Source organism: Eurytemora carolleeae, unplaced genomic scaffold, assembly GCF_000591075.1.
Source record: "Eurytemora carolleeae unplaced genomic scaffold, Eaff_2.0 scaffold109, whole genome shotgun sequence".
Classification (NCBI taxonomy): domain Eukaryota; kingdom Metazoa; phylum Arthropoda; class Copepoda; order Calanoida; family Temoridae; genus Eurytemora; species Eurytemora carolleeae.
Window position 1 is genome coordinate 433,462 of NW_019396229.1, and position 15,877 is coordinate 449,338.

The 15,877-nt window shown below is 35.6% G+C and overlaps 1 protein-coding gene across 1 annotated transcript in view; it reads right to left on the bottom strand.

Annotated features, from left to right (window-relative positions):
- The window catches only part of LOC111698759 (NFX1-type zinc finger-containing protein 1), a gene marked incomplete at its 5' end in the record, with an annotated part of 16,203 nt that extends 3,628 nt beyond the window's left edge, over positions 1-12,575 (bottom strand). Inside the window, 11 exon segments of the mRNA XM_023469177.1 lie at positions 77-1,756; positions 2,098-2,191; positions 3,147-3,484; positions 4,103-4,320; positions 6,100-6,216; positions 7,287-7,389; positions 7,784-8,100; positions 8,720-8,852; positions 9,701-9,816; positions 11,363-11,563; positions 12,462-12,575. Coding sequence (XP_023324945.1) covers positions 77-1,756; positions 2,098-2,191; positions 3,147-3,484; positions 4,103-4,320; positions 6,100-6,216; positions 7,287-7,389; positions 7,784-8,100; positions 8,720-8,852; positions 9,701-9,816; positions 11,363-11,563; positions 12,462-12,569 — 3,425 coding nt within the window.
- Positions 12,576-15,877: the final 3,302 nt, after the last annotated feature.

Below are 15,877 nucleotides of genomic sequence, written 5' to 3' on the forward strand. Positions count from 1 at the left end.
TCATTGCCTTTCCATCATTCCCCCTTTAGCAATTTTCAAGGTTAATCTAAAATCTCAATAACTTTTTCTCATTTACCTCTTCTCTGGATGGCCACAGTCTGGAAAGTTGAAATCAATCACAGTCATACAGAGCTCTTTAGATACATCCTTCCAACAAGGTTTAGTCCCAACATGACTGCATCTAGAGAAGCTGAAGGAAACTTTAGTGTTGCACTTGTTATGCTTGTGCTCGGGTTGACAGGTAGCTTTACAGGTATGCTTTCCACAGGAGAATAATAATCCACAAGGGATGGAGCAGAGCAGGGACGGATTATCCACATATCTTTCCGCATCTTTCCCTGTAGTTAGTTTCCGTGTGGAGCTGGTGGAATGATTAGGGCAGGATATTTCAAGAGAAGGTCCATTAAATTGAACCTTTTTGAGAAGACTTTCCCAACATCTCGCTCTTCTCACAGTTTCAGGGTTTCCGATAAATACAACGCAGGATTTTGCTCTAGATTGAGCCACACAACGACGAGGTAATTCGGCTAAAAATCCAACTTTACCCGCTGTATTACTCCGGACTAGAGATACAATCACAATCTTGTTTTCATCTCCCTGGAAATTATCAACAGTTGAGATATTCACGGTTTCCTCATCTCTTGTTAGGTTCTTATTATTCTTGATGACACGACGAAACTCTGATACTTGACCCAGGTACATCGTTAGAATTGTGATATCACTTGGCCTGTGTCCGAAGGTGATCAATACACTAGCAAGCCCTACAGCCATTGACACTTCAACTTTATTCGTCTTACTCCGACCAATATTCTTCGTCCGATCAATGTTCTTCTCAGTCTCGCCATCCTCAAGACTATTATGCGCCCAGAATATAGTCGAGTATTTTAGAATTTTAGGGAGTTCTATTGAACCAACTCGTGAAATATTACTCTTTAAAGTTGGATAAATGTCCAGTAAGAGCTCCGCTATATCTGACCTCATCCTGTTCTGCATCTGTAACTGGACGAAGGGGAGGTTGTTGTCCACCAGCCTTTGCATCATCGACACATCAAACCTCATCTTCTTCAGCTCATAAGTGTTTACCTGAGGTGGGAGCTGATTATGATCCCCGATCATGATCAGATGCTTGGTTTGATAGCTGAGTGCAACCAGGAGCTGAGGTTCTAATATCTCTGCTGCTTCCTCCACTAGAACTATCTCGGGTTTTAATATCTTCAACATTGAATTGTTAATGGACGCTCCCGTGATAGTGATACCTACCACCTTCATCCCGGAGATACACTCTGCTCTGTAGACAGCTTCAAGCTCTTCCTTCATCTGCATTTTCTCCTCCAGGTTCCTGATCATCTGATCCAACCTCTCACTGCTATTCTCCTGCATCTGGTAGAGAATTGTGTAGAGGAACTTGATCTTGGAGTCTGTAGAATAGGTTGAAATATCTCCGTAAAGTAGATCAACCACTATCGGACAGTTCTCAGGGAACTGGTTTATCACACACATATATTCCTGATCATCAAAAAATCGTGTTATCACTGGAGCCTCATCCGCTCTCAACCCAGACCCGGATATTCGAACCATCTCAACACGCTCTCTCTGCAGAGCAATAGCGTCGTCTTCTTCCTCTTCTTCTACATCCATGTTTTCATCCATATTGTTGTTATCAGGAGACTCTCTTCCAGCATACATCTCCTTGTAGACGTTAACTCTTTGCTTTAATAAACTCTCTTCGACCTTCTCTATGTTGGTCTTGAAACCTCTAAAAATAATTTAAGTTTTAAAGGACTGTAGCCATTATTTAAAATCATTTATAGTGTCCGATATAAAACGGTATCTGAGTGAGATATCAACGGTATTCTCCATTAGACGTCACTATCATTTTCAATTGTGGTTTTTTTATAAATATGACTATCGCATTTCTGCTGCAGATAAAATTAATTAATTAAACATCTTTCCAGCTAGGAAAACGACAATATCTTCCGTGCAATATTGATCAGATAACGTTTTAAAGGGTGAATCTTTAAAGGAGAGTTGAAATTACAACTACTGTCCATTTATTAATATAAATTGTTGTTTGTTATTATGGAATCTAGTGCTTACTTGAACATTTTGTTCTCCGGGAACCATTTCTCTAGTTTATACAAAAACATTTCGTTTATGTATTTGCAGCTTTCTTCTCTCTGATTGAACAGACCTAGAAAATAGTGAATATCATAAATATAAAGATATGACCATTTAATAATAAATCCTGTTCTTATCCGACCTTAATAAAGAAAATTAAAATTAAAATATATCTAAAGCAAATCGCTCAAATTTAAACACCGACAAACAGAACCGTTCAGAAAATTAAAAATATCATAAGTACGAATTTCCGCACTATGTACGTGTTATTAAATCGCAAATAATGTACTGAACTGAAATTGCCCAGAAGAATAAACATAATATTTTTTAAGATCTAAATATTTATTTTGTAGCAGAGATTAAGATATTACAATTGTATTACAAGTTTACAACTTTCGTAAATGGAAAAACTATATTATTTATTTTCTATATAAATGATTCATATGATAGACACAGATTAGACTTTGAATGCCAGTGCAATATTTCGCAGCTGACTCCCTCGTCATCCATTGCTGAGAAACAACAGAACTTCCTGTAGTTATTAACCAACTGATATTTAATTTGGTTGTCTACTTTTTCATATGCTCTAATTGCGTTGTGTCTAACTGGGCAAACTGTACAATCTTTTNGAGACTGAGAAGGGTTAGGGGGAGACTGAGAAGGGTTAGGGGGAGACTGAAAGGGTTAGGGGGAGACTGATAAATAAACATAATAAACATAATATTAATCTTAATAAATTCAATCTGAAAACACTAGCATTCGATTGCACGCAAGTATGTTAATAATCCGTTTTAAAATAATAAATTGTGATATCTTATTCATACTTGATCAGACAAAGATAACAAGGTATTGTTATCTTTGCATGGAGGATCACTTAAAAAAGGGCTTAAAGTCCCAAAGTGTCTTAAAGGGTTATCAAGCATATTTACTAATTCATAACTTATCTTACGCTTATAAACTCAAATTACGAACTAAGGGGTTTAAGTTAGTAACTAAATCAGATTAAACTGAATTATTGTATATCTTACCATTGCATATATCATGAAGACTTCCCCCTTGGCAGTCAAAAATTGCAGTTTTGATATTTTTCTTCAGTTTCTCCTGATTGTTCTCCTCGTGGATTAGAAAACTAACTAACTGTTCTTCATCCAAACAGTTTACAATATCGTGATGTTTAAGTCCAAGATCAGCTCCATGTTCCTGAACAGCAACCTTCAGCTCGGAACAGAGTTCTTCAATGAGCTCGTTGGTCTCCATGATATCTCTATGTGTGTTGGCAGCCTCCTTGTTTTTAGCCCGGCCTCGACCCACAACCTTGTAGATATTACAATTCTCTAGCTCTGGTTCTTTAGATCTCCCACCAATCCTTAAATATTCAAAAATACAGGGTGTCCCTATAAAAAAGCGATTGTAGCAAGATAATTTGGCATAATTCTACACGGCGTTTATTAGTAAATTATTCTTGAGTTAATCAGTCAAAACAAGATGAATTTAATTTGAAAGGACTGTTGTTAAAATTTCAAGTGATCTTTCATTTAAAAAATCCACGATTCACAACGGTACTCCTTAAACCTTTATCTTATCAATAATAGGGGAGATATCGTCGTTTTACTTCTTTACAATTTCTTCCATTATTTTTCTGAGGAAAATGTGCTCAAGTCAGTTTGCAATATGGGGTGTTTATTCAAAAACTCTATTACAAAGCAGGAACGTTTCTATATTTAAAGCTGGCTTCTGCGATAGTTATTATTAGATAATAATATCACAAACTCAGATTTTCTAACCCATATGTTTTTGCAACCTGATAGTGTAAACCTTTAATATTTAAAACTTATATTATTTGATCTAACAGAATTCATAACTTTAAATATCTAAGGTCTACGACAATGGGTAAGACTTAATAATTAGAAAATCAGAATATGAGGGAGAGACCCAATTCTTTTAAGACATTTTTTATGATTTGCAGATCTACAATACTACAGACCTGCACATTTCATCTAAACTACAGATTCCATTCTCCAGCAGTCCTTTCAGAAACTCATCCAGAGCATGGTTCTTGTAAGTGATCACAACAATGGGACGAGTCGAGGGGTTCTCCAGGTTCAACAGGATCTCTGTTAGTTTGGTTCCGAGATATGTTTTCCCAGCTCCAGGGGGGCCTTGGATTATTCCAACCTTGTTGGTCAACACGTGACGTATACCCTAGAGAGATAATAATTAATTGTATAATGGTTCCCAAGGATATATTCATTAAAGAGGCCTTCCATTTATAGAGTGGCATGTCCAATTCACCATTTGTCTGATCAGCGAGGACGGAGATATCCTTGTTTTGTATACACTGTCAAGGAGTATAATAATTCCTATCTTTAAAACTGAACAAAAAGATAAATCTAATAACTACAGACCAATTAGTATTCTACCAGCGCTAAGTAAACTTCTTGAAAAAATAGCTGCGACTCAAATGTTTAAATATCTTAACAAGTTTGAGATTTTCTATCAACATCAATATGGATTTAGACCACAACATAATACTAATCAACCTTTACTACACCTAATGAATAAAATTTACGAAAATCTTAATAAACCCCAACCAGAATTTACACTGGGAATTTTTTTAGATCTTAAGAAAGCTTTTGACTGTTGCAACTTAGATATTCTTTTAAAAAAACTAGAGTATTACGGTTTTAAAAATGTAGCTAACACATGGTTTCAAAACTATTTAGTAAATAGGACTCAATATGTTTGTATAAATGGTATTTTTTCTAAAGAAAAAACAATTTTATGTGGTGTTCCTCAGGGAAGTGTTCTTGGGCCCCTACTTTTTCTCATATACATAAACGATTTGCCTTTAGCAACGTCTTTTTTTACTAATCTATTTGCTGATGACACTAGTTTTCTAAAATCATCTCCACATATCGAAACTTTAGTAATTGATGCGAACTTTGAACTAAAAAAGGCAGCTGCATGGTTTCAGGCAAACCGTTTAACACTAAATGTTTCCAAAACAAAGTTTATGATATTTAGGAATAAAAATATGCATTTTGATCCTGAGAACTGCAAATTAAAAATTGGAAATGAGATACTAGAAAGAATAGGAACTGACTGTACAAATAAATTTTTCAAATTTGTTGGACTCAAAATTGATGAATTTTTGAATTGGGACTATCAAATTGAACATGTTTCCAATAAGATTGCTAGCTCAATTTTTGCTCTGAATCAGATTAAAAACATTTTACCGTTAAACATTCGTCTACTAGTCTATAATGCACTTGTAAGGCCACATATTGAGTATGGAATTATAACATGGGGGGGCGTAAAAAATGCTAAACTACAGAAAATCAAGTCTTTGCAAAAAAGGGCAATTAGAGCAGTAAATAATAGTTCATTTAAGGCACATTCAGATCCAATATTTTTCAGATTAGAACTCGTAAATCTTGATGATACATATAAACTAGTTGTTCTATCTTTTATACAATTTACATTGTTTTTATCTGCAATTCTCATTCGTTTATAGTGGGCCAACCAATTAAACCAACCTACTCTGGTTAGGCGGGTCCAAACTACATAGTAAATTGTGATTTTCTATTTGAATTATCTCGTGCTTTGAATAAAAATATGAAATATGAGTGTGTACTCTATCTACTAAGCTAACAAAATAAAAAATTTATCATTCTTCTTCAGCAAAAGGTTTTAAAATATCATTATGAATCGGACATGCCGCTCTAAATATGTGGGTCACTGGAGATTATACTTCGAATAAATTATTTTTAGGGATACAATTCAAACTATGGACAGGTAGGACAGGTAAGTGAGGTAGAATAGGTAGGAAAGGTAGGAAAGGTAGGACATGTAGGAAAGGTAGGACATGTAGGAAAGGTAGGAAAGGTAGGACATGTAGGAAAGGTAAGAAAGGTAGGAAAGGCAAGAAAGGTAGGAAAGATAAAAGATAGGACAGGTAGGACGGGTAGGTAGGACAGATACCTCCTTCTGTGATAAATCTAGTGTTGGAACAGTGTCCAATACATCAAGGAAGTCATGAACTGAAGCGGTTTCCTTTCCATCCTCGTCAATATCTATTCTACTGCACTCCTGCAGCCTCTGAAATAAATACATCTTCATCAATTTAATACTCTACTATACTCCTGCAGCCTCTGAAATAAACCCATCCTCATCAATATCTATTCTACTACACTCCTGCAACCTCTGAAATAAATCCATCCTCATCATTCCATGTTCTACTACACTCCTGCAACCTCTGAAATAAACCCATCCTCGTCAATATAATATTCCACTACACTCCTGCAGCCTCTGAAATAAATCCATNTCTTTTCTACTACACTCCTGCAACCTCTGAAATAAATCCATCCTCATCATTCCATGTTCTACTACACTCCTGCAACCTCTGAAATAAACCCATCCTAGTCAATATAATAATCTACTACACTCCTGCAGCCTCTGAAATAAATCCATCCTCGTCAATATAATATTCCACTACACTCCTGCAGCCTCTGAAATAAATCCATATTCATCAATATCTATTCTAATACACTCCTGCAACCTCTGAAATAAATCCGTCTTCATCAATATCTATTCTACTTCACTCCTGCAACCTCTTAAATAAATCCGTCTTCATCAATATCTATTCTCCTACACTCCTGCAGCCTCTAAAATAAATCCGTCTTCATCAATATAATATTCTACTACACTCCTGCAGCCTCTAAAATAAACCCATCCTCATCAATATCTATTCTACTGCACTCCTGCAGCCTCATCAATACATATTCTAACACACTCCTGCAACCTCTGAAATAAATCCATCCTCATTCATATCTATTCTACTACACTCCAGCAACCTCTGAAATAAATTATTAAGCATCTTAACTTTAATACTATATTCAACATTTAACTTTATTCTCTTTCTTGATCATGAGAAGAGCAACTTCTATCCAAGGTAGAAGTGACAAAGGGTTGCAAATATAAAGGTTTGTAGCAAAGAATCAATTCCTATATATTTTCTGTCCATCATGTGAGTTCATTCAAGATTAAAAAATTGTCCATATTAGATTAAACTAAATGTTTGAAGAGAAGAAGTAGACAGCTAATACATGACTCTTCTCAAATGATGAGTCTTAAATGACAACCTGCAACTTTAATTTCCATATTTCTACCTTGTATTTATGGTTCTCAGTATGTATTAAAGAAGGGACAAATCTTTTCAGGTTTATTCTGTTCCCAATAAGATATTCAGGCTCAGTAGTATCTCTTTCACACCTAACAAAATACAAATTTATATTAGAAACATATCATGGTATGCGTTAATAATAGAAAATGTTTAAGGAACCCAGTAAAAATAAAGTAAATAACCAGGTACCAAAATATACTAGTAAATCCGCCATGTGTAAAAACAGGAAGATATCGTTTGCTATCCAAAATAAGTGTTGAATTCTCTTAATTTCCTTCACAGTCCTAGCAACATAAATCCGCAACTTTTTTCTGAAAGCATCAATTTTGTAAATGATACATTTCCTTGGCTAGAAAAGTAAGAATAGCGTATTCATCCTTGATCAAGCAAAGGTTTAAAGGATTCAGCTTTGATGGAACACGCCATTTTTTTACTTTAATTATGTTTTAACAATAGAAAATAAAATAGTAAAAACATTTTTACCTGACAATAATATCTTTGAGTTCTAAACTTTTAATCTCATATTTTTGCAGAGCTGAGAGCACAGGACCAAATGACGTATAAAAGGACGGAGTCTCCGCCATCATTGCCTTTCCATCATTCCCCAGTAACCGTCTCATGATGGAGAAGGTTGAGGCCTGGTTGTGCTCTGTCAGCAGTTCCACCAGAATAATATTCTCCCTCTTCAAGGTCTCTGTGTGCCGGACGGAGACCTTGGCCCACACTGGGTCGGAGAAGTCCCCTTTGACGGTGATACACAACAGGTTTCCTGTCATTAGGTAGCGGGAGATACTCAGATCCTAGATATTTCATCTTTTACCATGTTTGCACTTTAAAGCATTTATTTGTTTGTGTTCTTACTCAACTAGTTTAGGCACCCAACTTTGCCAAACAAAAAAATGGCTGAAGTTTTAACTTTTAAACAAAGCTAGGAACAATTCCATGGTTCCCAAATACAAAAAAGGCAAATCGGTCAAGCGTTATGATCAGACATAAAACAACAACAAAAACAAACAGAGATAACTACTTTATATATATATATACTATAGACTAGCTTGTGAACCCAGCTTTATCTGGATACTATACTTATTTCGTGGTTTAACAGTTTCCCAATCAAAATCGGTTAAGGGGTTCCTGAGAGTTTTGACAAAAAAGGACAACAACAAACAGACAAACAGAGATTGCTACTCTATTTTTATTGAAAACCCAGCTTTGTCTGAAAGAAAAAAATCCCACGGTTAACCAGTCTCCCCAATCAATATTTGTGGAAGATCTATTAGGTGATTTCTGAGTTATGATCGTACAAACAAAACAAAAGAGATTACTACTTAATTTTTATAATGTATATTACTTTTAAAAGTGGTTTTTGCAAAAATACAATTATGCTTGGAGAAGAAATGAGCTAATGTTAAACCTAACCTTGACTTTCTTCAAAGGTTGTACTTTAAGGGCTAAGGATATCCTGGAGGACTTGGAGAGTGTGAGACCTCGGAATTGAACAATATTGTAAACGTTCATGTCACGGTGATCCAGCTCACCCTTCAGGAACTTCCTATGCACCAAATATTTTCTTAGTTATGACCCTTCTAAAAGGGACTGTAAATGTGATTGTAAGTGACCCTCAGAAAGGCATTTCCGATTCACAACGGTTCCCTTTGCACATATTTTGAGCAATATTGAGGAAGATAGATCGTCTAAAAAAGTGCAGAATTTTGATAATTTCATTACTTATCTCTGTAGCTTATCTAAGTTACCTTTTGTCAAGACTCAGTTTAAAAGGTAACTGTTGTAAATCAGGGATGCAATTCTCTTTAATTAAAGAGACAGTTAAAATCAGGGATGCTATTCTCTTTAATTAAAGGGACAGTTAAAATAAGGGATGCTATTCTCTTTAATTAAAGGGACAGTTAAAATCAGGGATGCTTTTCTCTTTAATTAAAGGGACAGTTAAAATCAGGGATGCTATTCTCTTTAATTAAAGGGACAGTTAAAATCAGGGATGCTATTCTCTTTAATTAAAGGGACAGTTAAAATAAGGGATACAATTCTCTTTAATTAAAGGGAAAGTTAACATCAGGGATGCACTTCTCTTAGTTAAAGGAAAAGTTAATTAAAGGGTCAGTCACTTGGAATTATGTCGACAGTACCTTTAAAGGAAACTGTGGAAAGTAAATAAAGTCTATTAAAGTGAAGTTACTTGCTCAGAGTAAAATTACAGAATTATTCAATTCAAATTTAACAAAAAAAAACATGATATCTACAAATTTATTATAAAAAATTTAAGCGAAAAAATTTTATTGTGTAATCTCTAATCATTATCATAAATATTTCTCTAAAAGATAAGACAGGTTTTTACAACAACAAAAATATAAAAACTGAATATATGACTAATTTACTTACTGTATTCCTACACAGAGTGTATTGAAACCATCCGTTCTCTGTAGTCTGGTGTAGGTCTCCATATACTCCTCTTCACTACTATACCCTACTCCAGTCCGTACTGGGAGTAATCCTGTCTAAATATTAATTATGTACTCCTCTTCACTACTATACCCTACTCCAGTCCGTACTAGGAGTAATCCTGTCTAAATATTAATCATGTACTCCTCTACACTACTGTACCTTACTCCAGTCCGTACTAGGAGTAATCATGTCTAAATAAAAATCATGTACTCCTCTACACTACTATACTGTACTCCAGTCCGTACTGGGAGTAATCTTGTCTAAATATAAGTCATATTAATCATGTACTCCTCTACACTACTATACTGTACTCCAGTCCGTACTTGGAGTAATCCTGTCTAAATAATAATCATGTACTCCTCTACACTACTAAACCCTACTCCAGTCCGTACTGGGAGTAATCCTGTCTAAATATTAATTATGTACTCCTCTACACTACTGTACCTTACTCCAGTTCGTACTAGGAGTAATCATGTCTAAATAATAATCATGTACTCCTCTACACTACTATACTGTACTCCAGTCCGTACTTGGCGTAATCCTGTCTAAATAATAATCATGTACTCCTCTACACTACTATACTGTACTCCAGTCCGTACTTGGAGTAATCCTGCCTAAATATTAATCAGGTACTCCTCTACACTACTATACCTTACTCCAGTCCGTACTAGGAGTAATCCTGTCTAAATAATAATCATGTACTCCTCTACACTACTATACTGTACTCCAGTCCGTACTGGGAGTAATCCTGTCTAAATATTAATCATATTAATCATGTACTCCTCTACACTACTATACTGTACTCCAGTCCGTCCTGTGAATTATTTTAAATATTAACTTTTGACTCAGAAATGCATTCATTTACCCTAAATATAATTTATTTACCCCCCATGAAGTAAAACATGAAACTAGGGGAAAGATTCATTTCAAGGGGTTGAAGAAAAAAAGACTTTTCAAGAAAACCTGTGTAATCAAAACTCATCTATTTTTTCTATAAGCTTTAGGAAATGATGAAAACAGTAGTAACTAACAATTTGGTAACCTGACAAAATGGGAACTAACAATTTGTTAAACTGACAAATCGGTAACTAACAATTTGGTAATCTGACAAATTGGTTTCTAACAATTTGGTAACCTGACAAATAGGTAACAAAAAATTTTGTAATTAACCTTTTGGTAGATGACAAATTTTGGTACCAACAGTTTGGTGACTAAAAATTTGGTAACCTTAATAAAAAGTTGACAATCTTGTAATAAAAAAGTTGAAAAGAAGCTCTATGTGCTAAAATGGTCAACCGTACTTTTTTTTCAGGGTGGGGTGGGGTGGGGTGGGGTGAGGTGGGGTGGGTTTGGGGGTAAATATTTTCAAAGCAAGATTCATTCCGATTTCAAGGCACATTGTTAGATGTGAAACAAAAAGAAAATAAAAATACTTCACTTTTAGCTTAGTCACCAAATTGTTAGGACGTTACCAATAAGTTAGTAACCAAATTATCGTTATTAAAAACCTTTTCATTTCTTTCACTGTAGTTTTTCAAAAATAAATGTTCATGAAAAGACTAATGGAAAGTCTCTTGAATAAAAAAATATTGTATAAACCTGAACAGATTTGTTAGAGAAGTTGACGAGCTCCTCCCTGGTTGGAATGAGAGGGAGCTCCTGGTAGTCCAGCAGGTCAACCTCGGTACCTCCGCCCATCTGCTTCAAGTAGTTCATGCTCAGGTTCTTCAACATCTTCATCATATTCTGCAGCATAGCGTGCTCAAAATAGTTTACTTCCTCCTCATCAACAGACCAAACCTGTAACATGAATATTAAATACAGGGTGTCTCACGAAACATGACAGTTGGTAAATAGTTTTGAATGTCTTCGTCCGTAGACTGTATTAGATATTTAAGAATTTATGCAGTTTATTTCGTTGAAAAAATATCTTACTCAAACATGTTTTAGTTTAAGATCAATTTTACGGAAATATGACGCCATATGATAAATTTTATTATATCATATCTGTTCGGTTCCATAGTAGTAAACCTATCGTGTAAGAATTCCCATTATTACACGGTTCAGGAGGAACAATTTTAATATTGTTCGCTTTCTAGCGTTTAAGAATGCTTATTCTTACACAGTAGGTGTAGAATTTTCATTCTTTAACGCTCAGACCGTGTAAGAATGTATATTCTTACACGGTCAGAGCGTGAAAGAATGTATATTCTTACAAGGATTGCATTTAGTCTGAACATGAGGGCCGGAGGAAATTTTTTAAATACTATGACTAAGAGGGGGGAGGGGAGGATTGCATTTAGTCTAAACATGAGGGCCGGAGGATATTTTTTAAATACTATGACTAAGATGGGGGAGGAGAGGATTGCATTTAGTCTGAACATGAGGGTCGGGTATTGGTAGATATATGGTTTAGCTGGGAAAAAAAGACTTTGAATCATTTGAATTTTAGAAAGTAAAAAGCGTTTTCTATTCAACAAAACAAAATTTGTAAGAAAGAATAAGAAAATTAAAAATTAAAATCAAAAACAATAATTTTTTCATATTTCCCTGTATTCAATGCAGTATTTCCAAAAAAAATTTAAACGTAAAAAGTCAAGATAAAATGTTCCGGCCATAAACCTACCTTGCGGCCATTTTTACCGTTTTGACGTTTATTGGAGACAAACAAATAGATATATATTAAATATGGGTTTACCTTAAGCAGTCTAATAACTTGCCCAATATGTTGGGGAACCAAATCTGTAATATTTACAAACAATTGCAGTACATGACTCTTGTCCTCATCTGTGTATAGTCTCTCCATGTACTCCTATATAAACACAAGAGTTAAATAAGAAAAAATTTCCTCCAAAAAAAGTATTTGCCTTTTTGCTATTCGGAAAAATATGTGCTCCTCAATAATAATAGCAACAAAATTAAATGATAAAACACACAAACTTAAAATATCATGAATTTATATTACTGCTTAAAAATAATACTATTATCATTATCAGCACCGCAAGGTTTGCTTCTTTAGATATGTGATGACTCACATTTACATAATAAATGTTCAATATCGAACAGATAACATTTCAATCAAAACATTGCCCAAAAATGAATCATCCTGGAGTATCAATTCAAGAAATTATCGAAGGCGGAGGTGTGGTGGAGAAGTGCTAATATTTTCAGATGGGAGGGGAGGTGGGTTGAAATGTTACTTCATTTATTATTCTTAAAGTTTTCTTCCTACCCGGCCCTATATTTTCTAAATATAGGGCCGGGTGGGAATATGATTGAGTAAAAACATATTTTACCTTGATGGGTGCATGAATATGCTTGAGTAAAAACATATTTCACCTTGATGGGTCCATGTATATGGTTGAGAAGAAACATATTTCACCTTGATGGGTCCATGAATGTGGTTGAGAAAAACATATTTTACCTTGATGGGTCCATGAATATGGTTGAGTAAAAACATATTTTACCTTGATGGGTCCATGAATATGGTTGAGAAGAAACATATTTATCTAGGAAATTACCCATGAATATTAGGAAACAAACAGCAAAAATTTCGTACACTGAAGTCTCATCCTTCCTTTCTGGGTAACCCTGTATAATATTATCTGGGTAACCCGGTATAATATTATATGGGTTACCCGGTATAATATTATCTGGGTAACCCTGTATAATATTATCTGGGTTACCCGGTATAATATTATCTTGAATTACCTAAGAACGCCCAGGCGTGAAGAGAACGCAGCATAGGTGTAAGCTCAACCTCCCTCTCACACTTCTCTAATGTGTTCTCCATGACCTCAAGCAAGGTGTTTACTTTGTAGTTTCTTCTAAATATATACATCATCTCAACCTCAGGTTTATCATGGCGTAAATGAACGGTGTACTCCAGCTCTGTTCCATTCTCCAGTCTAAAGAATCTATCCACTACGGGGAGTTTAGAGATATGCATGAATATATCATTCCCAACATGATCTTGGTTCGCGCGAACAAAATAAAAAACTTCAGGATTATTTTTTCCTTCTGATGAACCAACAATGTGACCCTTAATCCACTTTGCGTTAGTGCGATAGTTGTTTTTTTCCTCTCTGGACATTCCCCCTCTTCCTCCTCTATTCTCCCCTCTTCCTCCTCTTTCATCTCCTCTTCCCCCTCTATTCTCTCCTCTTCCTCCTCTATTCTCGCCTCTTCCTCCTCTATTGTCCCCTCTTCCTCGTCCATAATCTCTTCTCTCATTATCTCTTGTTCCGTTCTGTTTCTTCCCTTTTCCTTTCTTATATTCCCATTTTCTGTTTCTTCCACTTCTTCTGTCCAAGCTTGCTCCTCCCTCTGATGTATCTGTATCTTCTGCAAATCCATCAAAAGCCCCATTAGAATATACATCTGAAGCTCCATTAGAATATCCATCTGAAGCTCCATTTGAAGCTCCATTAGAAGCTCCCCTCGCTCCTCCTTCTGCACCTGGCATTGTGTTAAACCCAGACTTACGATTTTTCTGAAAAATAATATTAAGAAATATATAATGAGTTAAAAGTCGAGGTTTTAAGTATTACTGAGCACAATTTTATCAGCAGCCCCTTTCCAATCAATCCAATCAATATTGTTCATGCATCTTAAATGTATTTCACATGGGCACTCAGCATTGTTCATTTGAGGCCACGAGGACCCAGCCCTAAGTCTGTTCTAGCCGCGGCGCTCCAGTTCCCCCAGTATGTCCATTGTCCGAGCAACGGTGCTCCACTGCCCAGTCCAGAAAGTGTTTAAGAAATTCCCAATTATTTTAAATAAAGTAAAGACAGGGTTTAGTAATATCTCGCCCAAAAATTACGCAAAAAAAAACTTAAAATGCCACGTCTTTATACTACATTATTAAATCCTACTAAGAATGACTCGGATTGTGAATCCGATTCAATCCGTTTTTGCTTTAAATAATATTACTTGACACTTAATACAAATATTGTCAAGTAATAACTTTATAATTGTGAAAACCAGAAAACGAAAGATGTCAATTTTTAAAGTTCTACTGTGGATGTACAGTTCGTACAGTTTACGTTCAGTGAAGAACTTGTTAATCTGTGTGTTGGTTCAGGTTTAGAGAGTAACTGATGGATATTGGATGGAGTTGGTGGTGGGGGGGGGAAGATAAAGGCCCTGTCTGCCGCGGTCCTAGACAGGCAGAGGCTAATGTAAAAACATCGGGCGTGTGAGCCAGGTAAGCTTTAACTTCACTTGTATGAAGCTGTCATACTTTATCCATGGTTATACTACACACACAGTGTCAGTACACACTGCTAGTGCTTTGTGCATGTTGGAGGCACCGGACCGGTAACTCTCCCCAAACTAACACCACAGCGCCGGGTCAGTACAAAACGTTAACACCATGACATCTAATGACGGTGATTCCCCGTAGCAGGGGGAAAACTTTTCTCTGTTAACCCTATTTCAGTATTTTAGAAATATTCGAATTCAATCCTTGAACATAACTAGTCGACGACAGATCAATTATACACTTTATATATGGTATTGGATTCAGTGGTGACTTAATGGGGAGGGGAAGAGGGACGCCCCCCTCCCAAATTAGAAGAAAGAATTGCATCTTCTAGCTCTTTAATTTTACTTTTTAAGAATAGATTAAAAATTCCAGATCCACTTCATCACTCAAAATTAATTTTTTTTTTTTAAATCCCAGACTTAACACATCTACCACCAGCCACCCTAATACCCCCAAGCTCCTCTTCGTGGTTTTGACATAAAATTGACTTAATTCGATGTAAAAAAAAATCCAGGAGGAATTTTTTTAGTGGGGGGAATAAAAACTTCCTAAAATCCAAGAGGATCCGGTGGGTGCTATGGAAACGCCTCAACACGGAAACGTCTCAACGCGGAAATGCCTCAAAAACCGGTTTTGAGGAATTTCCGTTTTTTTTTGGGAAATCCCTCAAAACTGGAAAATGTTGAGGGATTTCCGAATATTTTTGAGGCGTTTCCTAATATTTAAAGTTGAGGTGTTTCCTCTTTTTTTTTGAGGCGTTTCCGTTTTTTGAAAAAACTTTTAAAACTTTATTTTGTTGAGGCGTTTCCACTTTTTTTTGAGGCGTTTCCGTTTTTTTTTGAGGC